General features: G+C 47.4%; 1 protein-coding gene across 2 annotated transcripts; it reads right to left on the bottom strand.

The window, feature by feature from the left end:
- Window positions 194-16,095, bottom strand: ECSIT (ECSIT signalling integrator). Of its 2 annotated transcripts, XM_013987373.2 has the most exons (8): window positions 15,946-16,095; window positions 8,151-8,269; window positions 3,696-4,113; window positions 3,241-3,464; window positions 1,666-1,723; window positions 1,401-1,549; window positions 1,125-1,230; window positions 195-564 (listed from the first exon to the last, which is right to left on the bottom strand). In XM_013987373.2, exons 2-8 carry the CDS (start codon window positions 8,244-8,246, stop codon window positions 314-316), a joined length of 1,302 nt encoding a protein of 433 aa, XP_013842827.1. In that variant the 5' UTR covers window positions 8,247-8,269; window positions 15,946-16,095; the 3' UTR covers window positions 195-313. The 2 variants fall into 2 exon arrangements, with proteins under 2 accessions (XP_013842828.1, XP_013842827.1); XM_013987374.2 differs by lacking the exon at window positions 8,151-8,269 and having other exon boundaries at window positions 194-564; window positions 15,946-16,039.

A 23,586-nucleotide genomic window follows, 5' to 3' on the forward strand; every position in this document is an offset into this window, starting at 1 on the left:
GCCTGTAGAGCCTGGGGGGTTGGAGCCTTCTTCCTCCGCACCTTCATCCTGAATGCTTTCTGGGGATGACAAGGAAAGAGTGAGGGCCAGGTGAAGGGAGAGAGAAGGCCTGGGCCCCAACTTGTCAGTTCTGAATGCTGGCGGGCCCCTGAGAAGCCGCGACACCAGGCGTTAAAGGGGCTGGGAACCACACTGCCAGAGAGGAGGCCAGGCAGCCCCAAGCCGGAAAACTTTTATTTATTTGCTGAACACTCAAAGGTTACCTCACCCCTTCACACCGGTCCACAGCTTGTGCACCTATGACCGCTCAGGCTCAGCTCTGGCCCTGCTGCTGTCTCTGCTGATTGTCGTCCTCCTCTTCCTGGCCCTCCGATGGGGGTGGGGAGGACCCTTCCGGCCCTGAGGAGGACGCCAGAAGCTCCCCAGCGGACCCTGCCAGGCGGAAGACCACCGGGATCCGGGCCAGGGCTGGGTTGGTCTCCTGCAGACCCTGGATCCACTTGGCCAGTGTGGCCTGGTCATGGGCACCCGCCATGCATATGGCGAAGACAGGGCCTTCCTCCACTGTTGGGAGAGACAGGCCCTTAGTTTGTGCAGTGGGAACTGCAGCAGTCCCTCATGCCCACACCCCTTCAGACCAAGAGAGCTTTAAGCTTCCTTTGGACTTTGTGTGTGTCTAAGCCTTTGCTCAAGCTATTCCATCCGTCTGCCTAACCTGTCCATCCCACACTTCACCTGGGTGATGCCTCCTGATTCAAGGTTCCACCAGGAAAGCCTCCTGACTCCCACCTGAGACTGAGTTGTGTGCTCCTCATCTGGGACCTCAAGAATGCAACTTGCCTGTTCCACCATTGGCCTGAACTGCCTGAGGGTCATGCTGAGTAGCCAGCACAGAGGTGCTCCATAAATGTGTAGGAGGAAATGACTGAGGCAGACAGATCTGGAGCCCTTAGGAGGGGTGTGTGTGTGTGTGTGTGTGTGTGTGTGTGTGTGTGTGTGTGTGTGTGTGTGTGTACTTGGGCCTCTGTTGTGTGTTACTGGGCTAGGTCGCCACCTGGGCCCTACCCCTCGACTCCAGCCTCATCCCATGCAGTGTTCGGAATCCTATCCATCCCAGTTTGTACCTTCATTGATGTTAAACTTGTAGTCATCCCAGCCGCTCCTCTCGTAGGCCAGGTCTAGCTGCATCGGGTAGTAGAGGCTCCACTCCTCTGGAATCTCCTCCACTTTCTACCCCAGGGAGGAGGGTGCAGGCAGGGTCAGCGGCCCAGGATGTCCCAGTCACCTGCCACCTCTCCCCTGGGTCTCTGCTCTTCCATTCCCCCCTTCCCTCCCACACTCCTCCTTATCTCTAAGCCTACTCATTCTCCCCACCCCAGACTCCCACTTTGGGCCCTCACCCTCTCCTCAGGGGGCAGCAGGTCAGCTCTGAGGATGTGGTAATAGACACATTTGTCTCGAAGCCACAAGGAGAAGGGGCCCTCGACGAAGATAGGCCGGGCTGGGTCGTGGCAGGCCAGGGCGGCCTGCTGATCAGGACTCTGGATTCCTGGTGTGGAGACACACATATCCGGGGTGTCCTGGTTGAGGGGCTGTGCCCAAAGGCCCAGGAAGCCCACCCAGCAGGTCCAGTGGGAACTTGGCGCCCCAACCGCAGGACCTTACCTACAATGTGTGGCTCTGTGGGATCCACTGCATCTTTGGAGTCTTCAGGCAAAGACATCTGCAAGGAAAAGTCAGGGTGGATCTTGCAGCTCCCACAGCCCCTACAGCCCCTACAGAGGCGGGAGAGAGAGAAACGAGGAAGGGGGAATCCAGCGAATTCAGAGCCTTTCTTGGGCCTGTCTGTTGGGCCTCCAACAACATCACTCAAGCCCACCACCTTCTTGCTTCTATCCAGTTTGGCAAGAGCTGCTGACAATGGAGATGCTCACATGGCACCCTGCAGCCAGCCCACTGGCTCTGCCACTGTCTGTGTGACCTTAGCCAAGTCACTGTACCCCCCATGCCTCAGTTTGCTCACTTCAAAATGGGAGCAATACACCTGTATGTTCGTTCATAGGAGCACTGTTCACAGTAGCCATCATGGATACAACCTAAATGTCCATTGACAGATGAATGGATTAAGATGTGGTACATATACACAATGGAATACTACTTGCTGTAAAAAAGAAAAAAAAAATCCCATTTGCAGGAACATGGATGCAGCTAGAGGTTCTCACACTAAGTGAAATAAGTCAGAAAGACAAATACCATATGATGTCACTTAAATGTGGAATCTAAAATACGGCACAGGAGCTCCCTCTGGTGACTCAGTGGGTTAAGAACCTAACTAGTATCCATGAGGATGTGAGTTTGGTGTTGCTGCGGGCTGTGGTGTAGGCTGGCAGCTGCAGCTCTGATTTGAGCCCTAGCCTGGGAATTTCCATATGCCACAGGTACGGCCCTAGAAAGAGAAACAGACTCAGAATAGAGAACAGACTTGTGGTTGCCAAGGGGATGGGGAGGGAGTGGAATGAACTGAGAGGCTGGAGTTAGTAGGTGCAAACTATTACATTTAGAATGGGCAATGGTGGGTCCTGCTGTATAGCACAGACAACGGTGTCCAATCTCTTGGGATAGAATATGATATGAGGAAAAGAATGACTGGGTCATTTTGCTGTACAGCAGAAATTGGCACAACATTGTAAATCAACTATAATAAAAAAAAATAAGCACCTACTACTGCCATTTCAAAAAAAATGGGGGCGATAACATCAACTACTTGAGATGGTTCTAAAATGCTAGAACAATGCCTGACACATGCTAAGTGCTCAGTGCATGTGAAATTGAAAAAAGAAAAAGAATTTCACATGAACAGAATGGTCCAGGAGAGAGACACAAGAAGCAAGTCACAGTGTTTGGCTCTGTGGAGGACAGGGAGGGAAAGAATAGCTCAGACTTGAGGAGGTGAAGTCCCTGGGGAAGGGTGTTCCTGGCAGAGGGAACAGTGAACACAAACGCCTGAGGAGGGAACTGACAGATCGCTTAAGGCACAGAAAGGTAGGCCAGGGCCAGAATACAGTGAGTGTGGGGAGAGGGGCAGGAGCAGACGTCAGAGGTCAGGCTGTTCTGAGGGCCCTGGAATCTAGCAGAGGCTCAGCCAGGGAACTTCCCCCTGTCTCACCACAATCACTTGGGGTTACCGAAGGGGGCCTCCACTACAGGGAGGTGGCCAAGGGTGTGGACAGGAGTGGATACCTGGTAGACGGTGACCCTAGCGCTGAGGTCGGGCTCCATGTGCCGCAAGGCCAACCTGGCCAGGTCCACGGGGTCCTGAGGAAGGTCCCGGGGCAGAGGGAAGGGGTTGATGTTTCTGAAGCGGGTGAACCACAGCTTCATGCGCACATACTTGAGCATGGGGTAGCTTTTGCGTCCAAATATCTGAATCAGCAGGAACTCTGTTTCCTTGTTGGGCATCACCCCTGTGACAGGCAGATGCAGGCAGAGCCTCAGGGACGGGGCAGAAGAAAGAAGGGAAGATGGGAGCTGAGGATGAGCAAGGGATCGGGGTGGGGTGGGCAGGGGAGGAAGCCAGACAGACTGAGAGATGAGGAGGAGAGGAGTTAGTGCCAAAAAGCCATGGAGGGCCCGAGACCTTGGAGAGGGAGGCAGCCCCCCACCCCCAGCTGCCTGAGCTGGCCTATTGGCCTGACCGTGGTTCTCCATCTGCTCCAGGACAGCGATCCCGCACTCCTGCTGCCGTGGGTAGTGGTAGAAGATGGTCTGGAAGATGCTGCGAGGCCGGAAGACCTCCTTGGGGAAGATGTCAAGCAGCAGGTTATAGACAGCCAGGTCCCGCTCGACGCCATACTCCCGCATCTTGCGCAGGGCCAGGTAGATGAAGTCGACATGGCCCCGCTTGTGCACGTTGTACTGCGCAAAGTCCTGTATGGCCTGCACAAAGCTCGCCTTCTCCCGTGTCCCATCCGGTGCCTTCCTAAACAGCTCCTCGTGGAGTGCCAGGGCCTTGATGGGCCTCCTCGGGGGCTTGGGTGGGTGCGGGACCAGCGATGAGTCAAAGGTGTGCATGGCTGTGCTGCAGTGAAGGCCGTGTGCTGCCTGGAGTGGCACCTACAGACAGAGAGGCACTGCTGGAATCTGGTGCCTCCCAGTGCCCCTGGGACGCTGCTGGGCTGGTTTTTTTGCTGGGAAAGGTGCCAGTGGGCAGCCCCAAGGGCCACCAAGGAAGTGTGGTGCTATGGTTACAGAGCCAAGATAAGGCCCCACTACAAAGTGTGAGCAGTAATGGTAAAACTCCATTGGAGGCAATTTGGCAATATTCACCATGAAGACAAACAAACACCCTCTGACACAGCAATCCTGCACCTGGTATTTAAATCAGACATCTCTAGGGAGTTCTCGTCCTGGCTCAGTGGTTAACGAATCCGACGAGGAACCATGAGGTTGCGGGTTCAATCCCTGGCCTTGCTCAGTGGGTTAAGGATCTGGTGTTGCCATGAGCTGTGGTGTAGGTTGCAGATGCGGCTTGGATCCTGCATTGCTGTGGCTCTGGCGTAGGCTGGCAGCTACAGCTCCGATTAGTCCCCTAGCCTGGGAACCTCCATATGCTGCAGGAGCGGCCCAAGAAATGGCAAAAAGACAAAAAGAAAAAAAACAAAACAAAACAAAAAAAACCCAGACATCTCTAAATGCACCTGCGCAAAATGACTTTTGTGCTTCCCACTGGGTCAGTGGAAATGCCCAAATGTGTATTAGCAGGGAAATAATTTAGCAAATGGCAGTGAATCAGGACAAAGAGCACCTACTGCTGTAGGCACAAGGAGGAGGTCTTGTGTGACCTGGAGTGAGTTCTAACCTGTATCATTAAAAGAAGCAAGGTTTTGCGAAACTGTGTACGGCACGTTCCCATTTGTGTAAGAAAAAGATGACAAAATTTATTTCATATTTGCAAATCTGCCTACTTGCTAAATTCACCTATAATCCCAAAGCCAAAAGTCTTGGTGCTTTCCAGCTATTTGCAGATGCATACAGTGGGGTAGAAAATTCAAGTTGCCTAAAGCCTACATTCCCAGCTTAGATTGAACAAGGCAATGCTCAGCCTCCTTGTTTTGGCTTCCATGCTGTCAAGAAATGTCCTTTTATGTTTTTTATTTTATTTATTTTTTTTTGCCATACCTACAGCATGCATAAGTTCCCAGCCCAGGGACTGAACCCACATCACAGCAGTGACCCGAGCCACAGCAGTGACAACACTGGATCCTTAACCACTAGACCACCAGGGAACTCCAAGTGTCCTTTTAGAGGTTGATTTAGTGCACATTTTCTGTGTCTTTTTGTTTTGGTGGTTTTGCTGTTGAAAGAGGCCCCCAAGCCTCCCTAATGTTCCTATGTGCAAGAAGGGCCTTGCTGTTCCCTACAGAGAAAATACATATGGTAGGTAACCTCAGGCACAAGTTATAGTGCTGTTGGTGTGAGTTCAACATTAATGAATCAATAGTACATCTTTTTTTTTGTTTTATAGGGCCAAACATGTGTCATATGGAAGTTCCCCGGCTAGAGGTCAATCAAAGCTGTAGCTGCCAGCCTACACCACAGCCACAACAATGAAGGACCCAGGCTGCTCTGTGACCTACACCACAGGTCATGGCAACGCTGGATCCTAAACTCACTGAGTGAGGCCAGGCGTCGAACCCAAGTCCTCATGGATACTAGTTGTGTCCATTACCGCTGAGCCACAACAGGGAACTCCTGGTCTTGTATTTTACATTCAGGTCTATGATGCATTTGATTTACTTCTTGTGAGCTACAACAGGAACTCCAACAATATATCTTTTTCTTTTTCTTTTTTTTTTTTTTTTTTAAGGGCTGCACCTGTGGCATATGGAAGTTCCCAGGCCAGGGGTTGAACTGGAGTTGCAGCTGCTGGCCTACACCACAGCCACAGCAACACCAGATCCAAGATGCATCTGCGACCTACACCAGGACTCACAGCAATGCCGAATCCTTGACCCACTGAATGAGGCCAGGGATCAAACCCACATCCTCATGGATACTAGTCGGGTTTGTTACTGCTGAGCCATGATAAGAACTCCCTTAAGATGTCTTTAAACAGAAACACACATAGGAATAAGGTTATGATTGATTGGTTGATAAAAATGTGACCAAAGGCTCACAGGAACCCTACCCCATATATTCCCTGGCAGCAACGGTTTGATATTCACTAATTCAGCATATGCGGTGACTTTCTAGAAAGTTACTATAAATAATGAGAATCAACTGTATGGACATATATTTTTTGCTTCTGCGAAGTATCTCCAGAAGAAAATACAATAAATGGGCAACATCTTGCCTTTAAAGAGGGGAGATAAGTGGTGGTCAGGCAAGAACGGAATAGACCCTTGTCACAGCAGGGCCTCAGAACTTTCAAATTTTGAACTATATTGTCTGCTGTAACTACCTATTCAAAAGAAAGATTTCAGGGAGTTCCTGCTGTGGTGAGGTGGATTAAGAATCCAACTTCTGTGCCTTGGGTTGCTGTGGAAGCATGGGTTTGATCCCCAGCCCAGTGCAGTGAGTTAAAGGACTGGGAGTTGCCTCAGCTATGGCTTTGATTCAATCCCTGACTCGGGAACTTCTGCATGCTGTGGCGTGGCCAGAAAAAAAAAAAAAAAAAAAGAGTGCTGATATTTACTACTGAATATTCTTACTTCCAGGTGCTGTTCAACATTTTCTGAGAGTGAGGCTCATTTAATCTTTTTAACTGTCCGCTGAAGGAATGCTCTTCGTGTATCCATTTTATAGATGAGGAAATCAAGGTGCAGGGAGATGAAACAAGATGCCTGGTGTCACACAGCTTCAAAGCAGCAGAGCTGAGATTGGAACCCTGTGCTCTGCTGTACCCAATAGCCATCCTGATATCCTGCTTAGGCAAGGCAATGTTTTTTTTTTTTTTTAAAAGGGGGGTTGGGGAGAGAGTTCCTGTTGTGGCTTAGCAGGTTACAAACCTGGCTAGTATCCATGAGGATGTGGGTTCGAACCCTGGCCTCCATCAGTGGGTTAAGGATCTGGCATTGCTGTGAGCTATGGTATAGGCTGGTAGCTGCAGCTCTGATTCATCCTTTAGCCTGGGAACTTCCATATGCCGGTGTGACCCTAAAAAGACAATGATAATAATAAAAAAATTAAATTAAAAAAGGGGGATACATTCATTCCTGCTACAGGTGGTATGTGCATAGGGTAAAAAGCAGAAAAACTTGAAAATGCCCAAAAGAAGGGGAGACCCCTCAAATTAGATAATGCAACTGAAATGCCTCACCCAGGGCCTGGAAGAGGGAGGTGCTCAATAAGGGAGATGTTGGGAGTTCCCATCGTGGCGCAGTGGTTAACGAATCCGACTAGGAACCATGAGGTTGCGGGTTCGGTCCCTGCCCTTGCTCAGTGGGTTAACGATCCGGCGTTGCCGTGAGCTGTGGTGTAGGTTGCAGACGCGGCTCGGATCCCGCGTTGCTGTGGCTCTGGCGTAGGCCGGTGGCTACAGCTCCGATTCGACCCCTAGCCTGGGAACCTCCATATGCCGTGGGAGCGGCCCAAGAAATAGCTAAAAAGACAAAAAAAAAAAAAAAAAAAAAAAAAAAAAAAAAAATAAGGGAGATGTTAATGTCATCACCAGCTTCGCCATCCTTGTTGCAGTCTCTGGCTGTTGGTCACTTAGGGCAGGGGAGGGAAATTGAATTTTCTGCTCATGTGTTTTTTGTTTTTTTCCCTGTACTTTGGCTGTGCCCGCAGCCTGTGGGAGTTCCTGGGCCAAGGATTGAACTGGCACCAACCACAGCAGCGACAAAGCAGAATTCTTAAACTGCTGAGCCACTAGGGAACTCCTTTGCTCACATCTTTACAAGTGGATGCAGGAGTTTCAGAGTCCATACCCACATCCACTCAGCCCAGACCTTCTTAATTTCAAATTCAAGCTCCTCACCCACAGGGGCACTGACACTTCTTAAAAATGAATAAGAGACATTCATTTGGCCCTCAGAGAAGACAGGTTCACCCAGATCCCCCAGGGCGGGCTTCATTGGGTGTATTCTGAGGGCTTGGGAGCAAATTCCAGGCCTGCCTGCCTGCCTCTCTCCACCCCATGATGCAGTTACCTGAGAGAAGGGGGCTCCTGTGAGGGCGGTGCTGCAGATGCCTCCCCAGCCCCGAGAAAGGCTCCGGGCCAGCAGAACGGCTTGGGCCCAGCTCATGCCTTTGCCTGTGGGACAACCACCTAGGAAGAGAGAAGAGAGGGAATCAGCTGGAAGCCCACCTGCTAAAGGCCACATTCCAGAGGACATGGCTAAGTCATCAGCTCCACTGGCCCCTCATACCCAAGGTGGAGTTTAAAGAACAGTTGCAATCAAGGGTCCCTGTTCTTCTGGGCCAGACCCTTCACTATCTTGAGAAATTAGCTCCTGCCTTGGTCTCCCTCTCTATTGGATCATTTTGTTGTTTAATAGCTTTTTTCATGTACCATACAGTTCACCCTTAGTATAAGTACTGTTTTTTGAGTGGTTGAACAACATGGGTTTGAATTGTGTGGTTCCACTTACATGCTTTTTTTCAATAAATATGTATCACAGTATACACAATCAGTGGTTGGTTGAATCTGAGGCTGTGGAACTGTGGATATGGAGAGTCGACTCTTTAAGTTTTATTTGGATTTTTTGACTGTGCGGAGGGTCAGCACCCCTAACGCCTACATTGTTCAAGGGTCGACTGTATATTCACAGAATTGTGCAACCATCATGAAAGCTAATTTTAGAACACTTTTGTCAACCTCCCCCCAAAGCCTATACTCATTAACAGTCACTCTCATTTCCCCTCACTCTCAACCCTAGGCAACCCCTTAATCTACTAGGTATAAATTTGCCTATTCTGGGCACTTCATATATGTGGAATCACATGTGCTGTTTTTGTGACTGGCCTCTTTCACTTAGCATGTTTTCAAGGTTCATCCCTGTTGTAGCATGTATCAATCCTTTTAACTGCCCCCCCCATTTCATTATATGAATTTAACCATTTTTGAAAAAATTATTTTTTGGCCACACCTGCAGTATGTGGAAGTTCCTGGGCCGGGGACTGAACCCATGCCACAGCACCGACCCGAGCTGCTGCAGTGATAACCCACTGGGCCACCAGGGAACTCCCTTAACCACATTTTATTTATCCATTTACCAATTGATGAACATTTGGGGTTACCCCCCCCTTTTTTTTTTCACTTTTTTTTTTTAGGGCTGCACCCGCGGCATATGGAAGTTCCCAGGCTAGGGTCTAATCAGAACTACAGCTGCTGGGATTCCCAGGGATTGAATCCGAAACCTCACGGTTCCTAGTCAGATTCGTTTCTGCTTCGCCACGACAGGACCTCGCCTCCCATTTTCTGACTACTATGACTAATGCTGCTATGAACAGTTGTGTAGTTTTTGTGTGAACATGTTTATACTTCTCTTGGGTATATACTTAGAAGTCAAATTGCTGGGACATATGGCAATTCTGTGTTTGAGGAACAGCCAAAAGTGTTTTCCGAAGTGGCTGCACCATTTTACATTCCCCATCAGCAGTGTTTAAGGGTTCCAGTTTCTCCACATTTGTGCCAATGCTTGTTGTTATTATCTGTCTTTCTGATTGCAGACATCCAAATAGGTGTGAAGTGGTATCTCACTGTGATTTTGATTTGCATTCCCTAAAAATTAATGATGATGAGCATTTTTTCATGGGCTTACTGGCCACTGTGTATCTTCCTCAAAGAAATATCTATTTAGATCTTTTACCTATCTAAAATTAGGTTATCTTTTTATCATTGAGTTATTTATATATTCTAGACCTTTATGATTTATAAATACTTTCTCCATTCTTTGAGTTCTTTTCATTTTCTTTTTCTTTCTTTCTTTCTTTTTTTTTTTTTTTTTTTTGTCTTTTTGCTATTTCTTGGGCCGCTCCCGCAGCATATAGAGGTTCCCAGGCTAGGGGTCGAATCGGAGCTGTAGCTGCCAGTCTACACCAGAGCCACAGCAACGCGGGATCCGAGCCGCATCTGCAACCTACATCACAGCTCACAGCAATGCCAGATCGTTAACCCACTGAGCAAGGGCAGGGACCGAACCCGCAACCTCATGGTTCCTAGTCGGATTTGTTAACCACTGCGCCACGACGGGAACTCCTCATTTTCTTGATGTCATCATTTGCAGCACCCATTTTTAATTCTGATGAAGTCCAATTTCTTTTCTTCTTTTTAGGGCTGCACCCTCAGCATATGAAGTTGCCAGGCTAGGGGCCAATCAGAGCTGCAGCTGCTGCCTATGCCACAGTAACGCCAGATCTGAGCCACACCTGCAACCTACACCACAGCTCATGGCAACGCTTATCCTTTTTTTTTTTTTTTTTTTCTTTTTTTTGGTCTTTTTGCTATTTCTTTGGGCCGCTCCCACGGCATATGGAGGTTCCCAGGCTAGGGGTTGAATCGGAGCTGTAGCTGCCAGCCTATGCCAGAGCCATAGCAACGCAGGATCCGAGCCACGTCTGCAACCTACACCACAGCTCACGGCAACGCCGGATCGTTAACTCGTTGAGCAAGGGCAGGGACCAAACCCGCAACCTCATGGTTCCTAGTCGGCTTCGTTAACCACTGTGCCACGACGGGAACTCCGCAACGCTTATCCTTAACCCACTGAGCAGGGCCAGGGATCGAACCCGAATCCTCATGCATACTAGTCAGGTTCATTACAGCTGAGCCACAATGGGAACTCCTTTTGTTCAATTTTTTGGTTGCCCTGTGGTATGTGGAATTCCCAGGCCAAGGATCAGATGCAAGCCATAGTCTTGACCTGCACCACAGCTTCGGCAATGCTGGATCATTTACCCACTGTGCTGAGCCAGGGATTAAACCTGTGTCCCAGTGCTCCCTGATGCCACTGATCCTGTTGCCCCCCAGCAGTAGCTCCATGTTTTTCTTTAGGGTTCACTTCATGTAGGTACCCAGTTTTCCTAGTACTGTTTTTTTGGTTTTTGATCTTTTTAGGGCCACACCCGCACCATAAGGAAGTTCCCAGGCTAGGGGTCAAATCAGAGCTGTAGCTGCTGGGCTACGCCATAGCCACAGCAATGCCAGATCTAAGCCTCTTCTGCGACCTACACCACAGCTCACAGCATCGCCAGATACTTAACCCACTGAATGAGGCCAGGGATAGAATCCACATCCTCAAGGATACTGGTTAGACTCATTACTGCTGAGCCACAATGGGAACTCCTAATATTTGTTGAAACTTTTTTTTCCTCCTTGTCATGCTGGTTGAAAATCAACTGACCATAAATGTAAGGGCTTACTTCTGGGCTTTCAATTCTGTTCTGCTGATCTATATGTTGAGCCTTATGTCAGTACCACATTGTTGTGATTATTGTAGCTTCGTAAGTTTTGTTTGCTTGTATTGGCTGCGACCATGGCATATGGAAATTCCCAGGCCGGTGATCGAACCCAGGCCATAGCAGCAGTCCAAACCTCAGCAGTGACAACGCCATATCCTCAACCCACTCTACCACAAAAGAACTCCTGTCAGTTTTGAAATCGAGAAGTGTTAAGTCCTCCTACTTTGTTCTTCTTTTACAATATTATTTGGCTATTCTGGGTCCCTCACTGTTATGTGCACATTTTAGAATCAGCTGTCAATTTCTGGAAAAAAAAAAACCCAGCTAGGATTCTGATAGATACTGTGTTGAATCGGTAGATCAATTTGGAAAATATTGGTGTCTCAACAATATTAATGTCCATGATCCATGAACATGGGATACCTCTCCATTTTAGATCAGCTTTTTAGAACTGCGTTTGTGGCATATGGAAGTTCCCAGGCTAGGGATCGAACTGGAGCAACAGCTGCCAGCCTGCACCACAGCCACAGCAACGCCAGATCCTTAACCCACTGAGTGAGGCCAGGGATCAAACCCACATCCTCATGGATCCTAGTTGGGTTCATTAACAGCTGAGCCATGAAGGTAACTCTCCATTTTAGATCATCTTTAATTTCAACAAAGTTTTAGTTTTCAGTGTAAAAGTTCTTTACTTATTTTGTTAAATTTATTCATAAATATCTATTCTTTATGAAGCTATTGTATAATTTAATTTCTAAATTGTTCATTGGTAGTGTATAGAAACATAATTTATTCTTACATGTTGATCTTATATCTTGCAACCTTGCTGAATTTGCTCATTTGTCCTAATAGCTTTTTGGATTCCTTAGTTTTCTATATATAAGATTATGTCATCTGCAAATAGACATAGTTTTACCCCTTCCTTTCTAATTTGTTTGCCTTTTATTTCTTTTTCTTTCCCAAGTGTCCTTGCTGGACCTCCAGTACAATGTTGAATAGAAGTGGCCAGAGTGCACATCCTTGTCTTATTCTTGATCTTAGTGAGGGGAAGCATCCATTCTTTCATTGTTAAATATGATGTCAGCTGTGGGTTTTTCATAGATGACCTATCAGGTTGAGGAAATTCCTTTCTATTGCTAGATGCTGAGTATTTTTTATTAGAAAGGGTATCGGATTTTGTCTTTTTTATTTTTGGGGTCTATTGAACTAATCATGTGGTTTTTGTCCTTTATTCTATTTTTTTTTTTTTTTTTTTTGGTCTTTTTGCTATTTCTTGGGCCGCTCCCGCGGCATATGGAGGTTCCCAGGCTAGGGGTCGAATCGGAGCTGTAGCCTCCGGCCTACACCAGAGCCACAGCAACGTGGGATCCAAGCCGCGTCTGCAACCTACACCACAGCTCACGGCAACGCTGGATCGTTAACCCACTGAGCAAGGGCAGGAACCGAACCTGCAACCTCATGGTTCCTAGTTGGATTCGTTAACCACTGAGCCAGGACGAGAACTCCAATTCTATTTTTTTTTTTTTTTTGCCATGCCCATGGCATGTGGAAATTCCTGGGCCAGGGATTGAACCTATATCACAGCAGCAACTAGAGCCACAGCAGTGGCAACACCAGATCCTTAACCCACTGATCCATCAGGGAACTCTTCCTTTATTCTATTAATATGGTATATTACAGGAGTTCCCATCGTGGCTCAGTGGTTAACAAACCTGACTAGTATACATGAGGATGTGGGTTCAATCCTCGGCCTTGCTCAGTGGGTAAAGGATCTGGTGTTGCTGTGAGCTGTGGTGTAGGTCACAGATTTGGCTCAGATCTGGAACTGCTGTGGCTGTGGCGTAGGCCAGCGGCTACAGCTCCAATTCAACCCCTAGCCTGGGAACCTCCATATGCTGCGGGTGTGGCCCTAAAAAGACCAAAGAGACCAAAAAAGAAAAGTACATTACATTAATTGGTTTTCAAATATTAAACCAATATTGCATTTCTGGGATAAATTCCATTTGGTCATGATGTATATAATCTTTTTTTATGTTGCCAAAATTGGTTTGCTGGTATTCTGTTGAGGATTTTTGCAACCATATTGGTAAGGGATATTGGGATGTAGTTTTTGTTTCTTATTGTGTCTGTTTGGTTTGGTATCAGGGTAATGCTGGCCTCATAAAATAAGTTGGTACATACTTGGATCACTCATATCACCCTTTAAACTTTCTCTAGCATCTCCTTCCACCTCTGTTCCACATCTCTGCTCTATTTATAGTACAGCTTTTCCCAAGAGGGGTCTACATGTTACTTCTTCACTGTCTCCAGTTTGGCTCTTGTCCCAGCCACTCCACTGACACCACTCCTGTAAAGACCCCTTGCACGTTCTACATTTAACAAAGCCAGTGGTTATTTCTCTGGCCTCATTTTGCTCAGTTTCTCAGAAGTATCTGGAATGGGTGATGCCCTCCTCCCACCTTGGCACTCTTGATTTTCTTCCTAGCCCCCAGGCCTGTTTCTCAGCCAATCAGAAAGACTGGCTTCCTTCTCTAAAGTGTGCAGTGCTTGCAGACTTGAATGTGCAGATGAATTGCTGAGAATATTGTTAAAATGCAGGTTCTGATTCAGAATGTTTAGGGTGGAGCCAAAGACTTTTTTAATCTAACAAACTTCTATGTGATGCTTAATGCTGTCTTTTGAGTAATAATGCTGCAAAGAGTCCTACACTTTGAACTTGTCTGTCTGCTACCGTAAGGTATCATTCAGCTTCCAAGAGAGGTGTTCTCTCTGTATTTCTGTAGGCAGCTCTCATAGTTCTCAAACCTTGTTCATTTCAGCATTATCTAGGAAGCTTTAAAGAATCACATGCCCAGGCCATACCCCAGATATATTGTATCAGAATATCTAGAGGTAGGGCCCAGGCATCAGCATTTAAAGCACTCCAATGACTCTAACATCCAGCTGAGATTAGACCTTAATCTAAACCTTTGCTATTCAGGGAGCAGCTGTATTGGCATCATTATTTGGATGCAGAATCTCAGCCCTAACCCTGACCTATTGAAGCAGAATCTGCATTTAAACAAAAGTCCACATTTCTCTTATGTGTGTTAAAGTCTGAGAAATGAAGATCTATGTGCTGATAGTTCCCAATGGTTATCACCATCCCTGAGCTCCAGCTTCCATACCTAACTGCCACTTTGGTGTATACCTAGCCATCTCAAACTTATTTTGCGCCTAACTTATGCCCCTGCTTAAACTTGTTCCATCTCATCCTTGCCTGATGTCATTACACCATCATTCCTAGTCAATCAACCACAAACCTGGTTCTGAGTCCACTGTGTTCCTCACTTCCCCAACCAATTCATCAGCTGCTCATGTTGCTACATCCAGATCCACCTCAAACAATCCCATTTCTCTCCATCTGCAAGCCACAACTCCAGTCCATGACCTCTCTTCATCTACCCACACTCCTTTCCTTACCTGCCTCCAGCCAGTTCTCCCTAAAGTGGTCATAGGGAGCTTTTTTAAAATGTAAACTAAAGTGTTCTCCGGCTAAAGTCACTAATTGCACATCACATGAGATAAAAATCAGACAGGCTCCATCCCTCCAAACTCAACTGTTATTACTGGAAGCTCCAGCTACACCATTTATTTCTCTTTTAAATTTTATTTAATTTTTATTTATTTTTGGCTGCAGTGTGCAGCAGCTTGTTGTGGGATCTCAGTTCCCAGATCAGGGGTTGAACTCAGGCTGCAGAGGTGAAAGCTCTGAATCCTAACCACTAGACCAACAGGGAACTCTCCCATTACGCTGTTTCTTAAACAAGCTGACTTTATCTAGTCTCAGAGCCTCTGAGGTTGCTTTTCCCTGTTTGGAAATTCCTTCCCCAGGTCAGTTCATTGCTGTGCCTGGTTATTCAGGTCTATATTCAAATGAGACGCCTTCCCTGACTACTGCCCCATTCCCAATCTAAAGCCCCATCATCCTGATGAATGAATTTTTAGCAATTAGCATCTGAAGTCACGTTTCATTTACTTCTGATTTGTTCAACGTCTAGCTCTCCTGAGACCAGAGATTTTTGTCTGTCTTCCTTTTTGCTGTCTCTTTTGCACCTGGGATAGTGCCTGCTATATAGTAGGTACCCAACAAATATCAAATGAATAAGAAGAGCTAAATTTCTACAAAGCTTCTATAAATCTGAACCCCTAGGCAGGGTGTACCTACAGCAGCTCTGAGGCTGGCTGCTAGGATTTTGACGCCCTTGGGAGAAAGAAGCGAACTTTAGCCTAGCTGCCAACCTGTGGCGTGACCTTGGGAGACGGCTTTAACTTTTCTGAGCCTCAGCTGTCTCATCTCCAAGATTAGAGATTAGGGATGTGGGGAGGCGGGTACACAGAAGGCAGCTCTCCTCGGAACGTCCCGCCGTGTACCCGAAAAGGTCACGGTGCCCTGGCCCCGGCAGCCGGGATCCTCCTGGGGCCGCCCTTCCGCGCTGCTGGCCCCAAAGGGGCTGCCCCAGGGCTCATAAATTCACGCTTGCCTCCCCGCGTGGGACCTACCTATTCACGCGGACGGCCGCGGAATCCGGGCCGGTTATGTCTTGCCCCTGGGCGCCGCCATGTTGCACGAAGATCTTCTGGGTCACGGGCCACCAGGGAGCCGGCAAATCAACAGCGCCAGTTTAAGAGAGGTCCCGCCTCGAAGAAAGGAGCACCAATAAAAAGGCGCAGCGACCTTGGCCCCGCCTCGTGGTGAGTCAGGCCCCTCCCCTAACGAGGCAAGCTGGACTCCCCACGAATGAGCGAGCTTGGTTCGGGAAGGAGAGACTGTGCGGTTTCGGAGCTGGGACATTGGACTCAGGCAGCGGGTGAACTCAACTGACAGTCCTAGTGCCCACCTGAAATACGGGAATGAAATATTAAAGGTCTAAGTAATGTGGATTCCCTCATTTTTTCAACGAACATTTGAAGGCTTACTGTGTGCCAGGCGCTGATTCGGCGCTGACGTTAGGGAAGAAGAAGGACTGCTAATCTAGCTCCTGGAGTCTGGACTAGTGCTTAACCTGTCTGTGCCTCAATAGTCTCACCTCTGAAATGGCCAATTATAATAACCTCGTAGAGGTTTTTTGTTTTTTGTTTTGTTTGTTTTTTGGGCTTTGTTTTATGGAATAATGGAGTTAATCTATGCAGAACAGCCATGTAAGCGTTTGCTACTGTTATTATGGGGGATTCACACTAATACCTTATTCCACCTCCCTCGCTTGGACGGTTGAGGATCCTGTAGGGTAGTGTGCATGTTCACAATTGTGTGTGTGTGCGTATGTGTGTGTGAGATTGCGATAGAGTGTGGATGTTTTCATGGGTTTTCGTAGTTTCTCAGAACTCAAACAAAGGTGTGTACGTTTGTGTGTGGCTGTATGAGGGTAGGTCAGGGATAGTCCCCACGTGTGTCAGTGTGGACATTGGTACATGTGGGACTTTGTGTGTCCACGTGTCAGTAGCTGCATGTGCACTTGTGATTGTATCAGCTTCTGGGTGTCTGTCATTCTGTGTGTGTGGAAGGATGTGGAATTTGTCCCAGAATTCTGAGGGGCTGGGATTAGGTGTGTCAACATTTCTTTGATGGTCCATGCAATAATGTGTGTGTGATTGCATGTCTGAACACTAGTGGGTAGATGACTGTGTTTATGACACCCCATGTGTCCCCAACTTGTGGATAAATGATTGTCCCACCATCAAGACACATGTGACTGTTATAGCCCTTTACATATCTGTGTGTGATTGTGTCTACCAGTGTGTGCCTGTACCTATATGAATCTCTGACTTCGTGTGTGTGTGTGTGTGTGTGTGTGTGTGTGTGTGTGTGTGTGAAACTCTGTGTCTCAGCGGTGGTATAAAGGTCTGACTGACAATGCCAATCTGGGGTGGTCTCTGATGTGGGATTCCATTATGTAGTTGTGTCCAGCTGTTGGTATGTGTTTGTAACACTGTGTGTCCCTGACTTGTATGGGTGTGACTCGTATGGGTGCCCCTCCACCATCGGTATGTCAGTGACAGTATATGACAATGTGTGTTTATGACTGTGCCTCAACAGTGGTCCATTCTGACTGTGGGGCTATGTCTGTGCGTGACAGTGGTGTGTTCCTATGCCTCTCTCTGTGTTTGACTGTCCACCCAACCATAGTGGGGGCTGTTGCTGAGTTTCTAGCTCTCTGTGTGTAGCTATGTGGTAGATGGGATCCAGCTGGATGAGACCCAGAGTCACATTCACTGAGTCCCCTGCCCATTTCTGAACCTGGCTCCTTTCAGACTTGGTGGTGATTCCTCACAACTGGGATCAAAGGTTTCCGTGTCACCATTCAGTTTCTCTCTTCAGCTACTACTACTTTTTTTTGTTTGGACGCGGCACGGCATGTAGAAGTTCCCAGGCCAGGGGTTGAACATATGCCACAGCAGTGATGCAAGCCACAGCTGTGAAAACACCAGATCTTTTAACCACTAGGCCACAGGGAACTCCAGTTTCTACTTCTTCTGTAAAGACCCCTGGAGACACCACCTCCCCACCCGCACATGTTGAACATCTCCTGTGGACTTGGTTACCATCAACTCCAAGAGGACAGATTTTGGTTGTGTGCTCTTTGTTTGTTTTTGCCTTTTTTTTTTTTTTCTTTTCAGGGCTGCACCTGCAGTATATGGAAGTTCCCAAAATAGGGGTCGAATCAGAGCTGTAGCTGCCAGGCTACACCACAGCCACAGCAACTCCACATCTGAGACAGGTCCGTGACCTACACCACAGCTCACAGCAATGATAGATCCTTAAACCACTGAGCAAGGCCAGGGATCTAACCCACATCCTCATGGATACTAGTTGGGTTTGTAACTCACTGAGCCACAACAGGAAGTCCCTTGGTTGGTTGTTTGATTGGTGTGGTGTCCCCAGTGTGGAACATGGGGGCAGCTCACTAGGTGTTAGTTTCAAAAAAAAAAAAAAAAAAGAGTAAATGAATGGGTGAATGTTCCTGAAGCTCACCCCAACCTTTGAAGCCTGCCAACAGTCTCTTGTGACAGCCCCATGTGACTGCCTTCTGCGTGCCTGACTAATTACCCTGCCACTGTCTTCTCCCAACTCTCCCTGGCCCTGGGGCAGTCTGTATTATCTTGCAGACTCCTATACCCATATGTGTGTCTGCTCACAGCCCTTTGTCAATTTGGGGCACTTGAGTCTTAGGGGATGTTTGGGGGGCATCCTGTTCCTCTCTGGTATTCCCTTTCCTCTCCTTCACTCCTGACCCCCACTATCCTGTCCACAGTTGGTTCCTTAGTATAGTGAGCTGCTCCATACTCACCAGTTGCCTTGCCAAATGGGGTGGCCATGGCTATAGTCTACACAGCCAGCACCACTGTGATGCCATCCTAAAATTTGAGGGTTGGAGTTCCCTGGTGGCTCTGTGGGTAAAGGATCCAGCAGTGTCACTGCTGTAGCTCAAGTCACTGCTGTGGTAAAGGTTTGATCCTTGGACCAGGAACATCCTCATGCTGCAGGCATGGCCTAAATAAATAAATAGAATAAAATTCAAGGAGTGATGACCTTGGCTGTGCTGGTCCCAGACATCCTTAACATCCTCTGGATGTACTGAATCATGCTGTCCAAGGCCTGAGGCAGAGGAGCCCTCTCAGAGTGCCCCAGAGTGTGGGGAGGAACTGAAGCAGTCTGGAAGAGCTTCCCTCAACCCTGCTGCCGGCTTGGACCTGGGCCAAACTGGGGGAAATTGCGCATAGGAGCCTGAAGCTGTGACCACCCACCCATGAGAAGACTCAGGGTCACTCAATAACACCCACGTTGCTATGGCTGTGGTGTAGGCTGGCAGCTGTAGCTCTGATTTGACCCCTAGCCTGAGGACCTCCATATGCCATGGGAGTGGCCCAAGAAATGGCAAAAAGACAAAAAAAAGACAAAAAAAAAAAAAAAAAAAAAAAAAAGGAATCTAAGGAGTTCCCACTGTGATGCAGTGGGTTAAGGATCCAGTGTGGTCTCTGCAGCCATATGGGTTTGATCCCTGGACTGGGAACTTCCATATGCCATGAATGTGGCCAAAAAAAAAAAAAAAAAAAAAAAATCTAACAAGTGAAGAAAATGGAAGTCTTGTTTCCAATGTTTTGGTTGTGCCTGTGGCATGTGGAAGTTCCCAGGGCAGGGGTCAAACCTGTGCCACAGCAGTGATACAATGCCAGATTCTTAACCTCCTGAGCCACCAGGGAGCTCTGAAGAATGTGGAACTCTTGTACACTTCTGGTGAGAATGTAAACTGGTTCAGCCACCATGAAAAACAGTATGGAAGTGCCTCAAAAAAATTAAAGATGGAGGAGTTCCCATTGTGGCACAGCAGCAATGAATCCGATTAGAAACCATGAGGTTGCAGGTTTGATCTCTGGCCTTGCTCATTGGGTTAAGTATCTGGCATTTCCATGAGCTGTGGTGTAGGTCACAGACGTGGCTTGGATCTGACATTGTTATGGCTGTGGCATAGGCCTGCAGCTACAGCTCCAATTCAACCCCTAGCCTGGGAACCTCTATATGCCATGGATGTGGCTCTAAAAAGCAAAAATAAATAAAAATGGGGTTACCATACGATTTTGTCATTCTACTTCTGGGTATGTATCCTAAAGAACTGAATGCAGGGACCTGAACATAGTTACACACCCACGTTCATAGCAGCATAATTCACAATAGCCAAAGGAACTCACATGTCCAAGATCCAATGGATGGATAAACGAAATGTTTTTATACATACAATGGAATATTATTCAGCCTTAATAAAGAAGGAAATTCTGATGCATACTATACCATGGATGAACCTTGAGGACATTATGTTAATAAACCAGTCACAGAAAGACAAATACTATATGATTGCTGTTATGTGAGGTACCTAAGGTAGTTAACTTATCATAGAGACAGAAAGTAAAGTGCTGGGTACCAGAGGTTGCAAGAGGGGGAATTAGTATTTAGTGGGGGCAGAGTTTTGGCCCTAGAAGATGAAAAAAGCTCTAGATATGGATGGCAATGGCTGCACAACACTAATGCACCTAATACCACAGAAATGTGCACTTAAAAATGATAAATTTTAGGAGTTCCCGTCGTGGCGCAATGGTTAACGAATCCGACTAGGAACCATGAGGTTGCGGGTTCGGTCCCTGCCCTTTCTCAGTGGGTTGATGATCTGGCGTTGCTGTGAGCTGTGGTGTAGGTCGAAGACACGGCTGGGATCCCGCGTTGCTGTGGCTCTGGCGTAGGCGAGTGGCTACAGCTCCGATTGGACCCCTAGCCTGGGAACCTCCATATGCCGCGGGAACGGCCCAAGAAATAGCAAAAAGACCAAAAAAAAAAAAAAAAAAGATAAATTTTATGTCATATATTCTAACACAATTTTGAAAAAACTCTACTTAAAAAATGACAAGTAATCCAGGGAGTTCAGGTTGTGGCGCAGTGAAAATAAATCTGACTAGTATCCATGAGGATGCAGGTTCGATCCCTGGCCCCGCTCAGTGGGTTGAGGATCCGGCATTGCCATGAGCTGTGGAGTAGGTTGCAGATGTGCCTCGGATCCTGAGCTGCCGTGGCTGTGGTGTAGACCAGCAGCTGTAGCTCCGATTTGACCCTTCGCCTGGGAATTTCCATATGCAGCAGGTGTGGCCCTAAAAAGACAAAAACAAAAGTGATCCAGAAAACAGTGTAGCAGAAGGGAGGTAGGTGGTTTGCAGTTTGAAATTGTCTGATTCAGAGATGGCTTCACTGAATAGATGACCTTTGAGTAAAGACCTGAAGGAGGAGTTCCCATCATGGCCCAGTGGAAATGAATCTGACTAGGAACCATGAGGTTGTGGGTTCTATCCCTGGCCTCGCTCAATGGGTTAAGTATCAGGCGTTGCCATGAGCTGTGGTGTTGGTCCCAGACATGGCTCAGATCTGATGTTATGGTGGTGTAGGCCAGCAGTTGTAGTTCTGAATGGACTCCTAGCCTGGGAACCTCCAAACGCCACGAGTATGGCCCTAAAAACCAAAAACAAAAAGCGAACAAACCTGAAGGAGGTGAGTGAACCATATGGGGATCTGGGGAACACTTTGGACACAAGGAACAACTGCGAAGGCCCTGTGTGGTTCGACTGGAGTGAATGTTAGGAGATCAGATTGAAGTGGGGGAGGCGGGACTCCTGGGCTCCCTTAGAAAGCGGAGGTTTTAGGCTGTTAATAACTCAAATACATTAGCACTAAAATGTGGGGCTGGCAGAGGCTCCAGGCAAGGAAGGTTATCTGCCCCGCCCTAAAGCCACTTCTACAGTTCTTTGGTTTCCATGACTCAGGGCGCTGGCATGGGGACAGAAAGACACCCTTAGAACGCCTCAACGACTCTGCACAGCCGAAGCACATCGGTCTCATCAAGATTCCTGTGATTGGCAGATCTGAACGGGTCGGCAGCCAATCAACTGACGGTCCAGGAAGGCTTGAGCACCCCACCCCCGCACGCTGACAGCCACTTGGGTATCTGCTGGGAGTGCTACTGCCCTCTGTTGGGCTTGCCCAGCTATGAGCCGGCACAGTTAGCTCTGCTCTGCTGGGTGGTGGATGAAGGCGCCGGTGGGAGGTGGTGGAGCCGCCACCTTGGCCACGGTCTTTCAGAGCTCCCAGTGTTCTTCCTCCTAGTGAGGCATTTGCGGTTCTCATTTTCTTATTTGCCCTTCCAGAAGGAGTCGATCCAAACACAGGCATTTACATATACATAGGTATTTAACAACAGTACAATAGTATATGTGAAGCTCTGGTGTAGATCCTGCAACATGCAGCCCTCAAAACAACTGGAGGAAAATAGCCTTACAGTAGAAATCCTGGCAGACATCGCCTTAACCAAGGGATCAAAGTTAACGTCACCAGCAATGAGTCATAGTGACATCATAAGCCCTTGGTATGGGAAGGAGACATCACCTTTCTGGTATCCTTTCCAGTAATGCAAAATCTCCAGTCTAATCTAGACAAACCAAACTGAGAGGCTACAAAGCTACTGACCAGCACTTTTCAACAGTGTCAAGGTCAACCACCACCACTAACAAAACCACCACCACCCCTTACCACCTTACCCCCCCACTCTTAAAAAAAAAGTCAAGGTCATGAAAAATCTTTAGCCTTTATCACAGGCTAGAGTCCAAGAAGACATGAAAACTAAATGCAGTGTGGGATCTTGGATTGGATCTGGAACAGAAAAAGGACATGAGTAGAAAAACTGGAGAAATCCAAACCAAGTCTGTAGTTTATTAATGGTATTGTGTCAAGGTTAATTTCTTAGTTTTGATAAATGTACTATGTATATGTAAGATGTTAACAGTAGGGGCAGCTGAGTGAAGGGTATATAGGAACTCTGTGCTATTTGTGCAACTTTTCTGTAAGCCTAAAATTTTCTCCAAATAAAAAGTTAAAAACAAGCCTACTGAAGCAGACACTATTAACATGTCCATTTTCCAGAGGAGGAAACTGAGGCACAGAGAAGTTAAGACACCTGTCTGAAGTCACATGGCCAGGAAACACCAGGAAATGTCCCAAACCCCTGGACTATGGATTCAAAGCCCCCACTCTTAACCATAGCACCACAATGCGTTTATTTAGTGGAAACACAGTGCTGCATATTCTGCCATCATCTTTGTCTTTTTCACACGTTCCCTGTTGATAGATCTATAGGGTGACTTGTTATTAAAAGGTCATTGCAATAATGTCATTCTTCACACCCAAACTTGTACTTCTTAGGAATGTCCTAAAAAGGAGATGTGCTGATTCAGAAGGTATATTAGAAAGGTAGGGTTCTCTGGAAAAACAGAGCCAATAGAAATCATATATATATACACATATATATATATCAGACACAGATCTATTATAAGGAATGGACTTACATAATTATGGAGGCTGAGAAGTCCAAGTCCAAGATCTTCAGTTGGCAAACTGGAAACCCAAGAGAGTAGATGATGTAGTTCTAGTCCAAGAACGAAGCTCTGAGAACCAGGAGAGCCAATGATATAAGTGCCAGTCCAAGAGCTGGCCAGTCTTGAGAGCCGAGAAAAGCTGATGTTTCAGTTCCAGTCTGGAGACAGGATGAGATCCATGTCCCAGCTCAAGGCAGTCAGGCATGAGGAGTTCCTTCTTACTGGACTCTGGTGGGG

This window comes from Sus scrofa, chromosome 2, assembly GCF_000003025.6.
Source record: "Sus scrofa isolate TJ Tabasco breed Duroc chromosome 2, Sscrofa11.1, whole genome shotgun sequence".
NCBI classification, from domain to species: Eukaryota; Metazoa; Chordata; class Mammalia; order Artiodactyla; family Suidae; genus Sus; species Sus scrofa.

What these genes read in the sequence shown, in the direction of transcription:
- ECSIT (XM_013987373.2), bottom strand. Translation starts at nt 8,246, where the DNA reads ATGAGCTGGGCCCAAGCCGTTCTGCTGGCCCGGAGCCTTTCTCGGGGC. An exon ending in CTAGGGTCACCGTCTACCAG is followed by an intron (nt 1,724 to 3,240) that starts GTATCCACTCCT and finishes TTTTCCTTGCAG; the next exon opens with ATGTCTTTGCCTGAAGACTC. An exon ending in CAAGTTTAACATCAATGAAG is followed by an intron (nt 565 to 1,124) that starts GTACAAACTGGG and finishes CTCTCCCAACAG; the next exon opens with TGGAGGAAGGCCCTGTCTTC.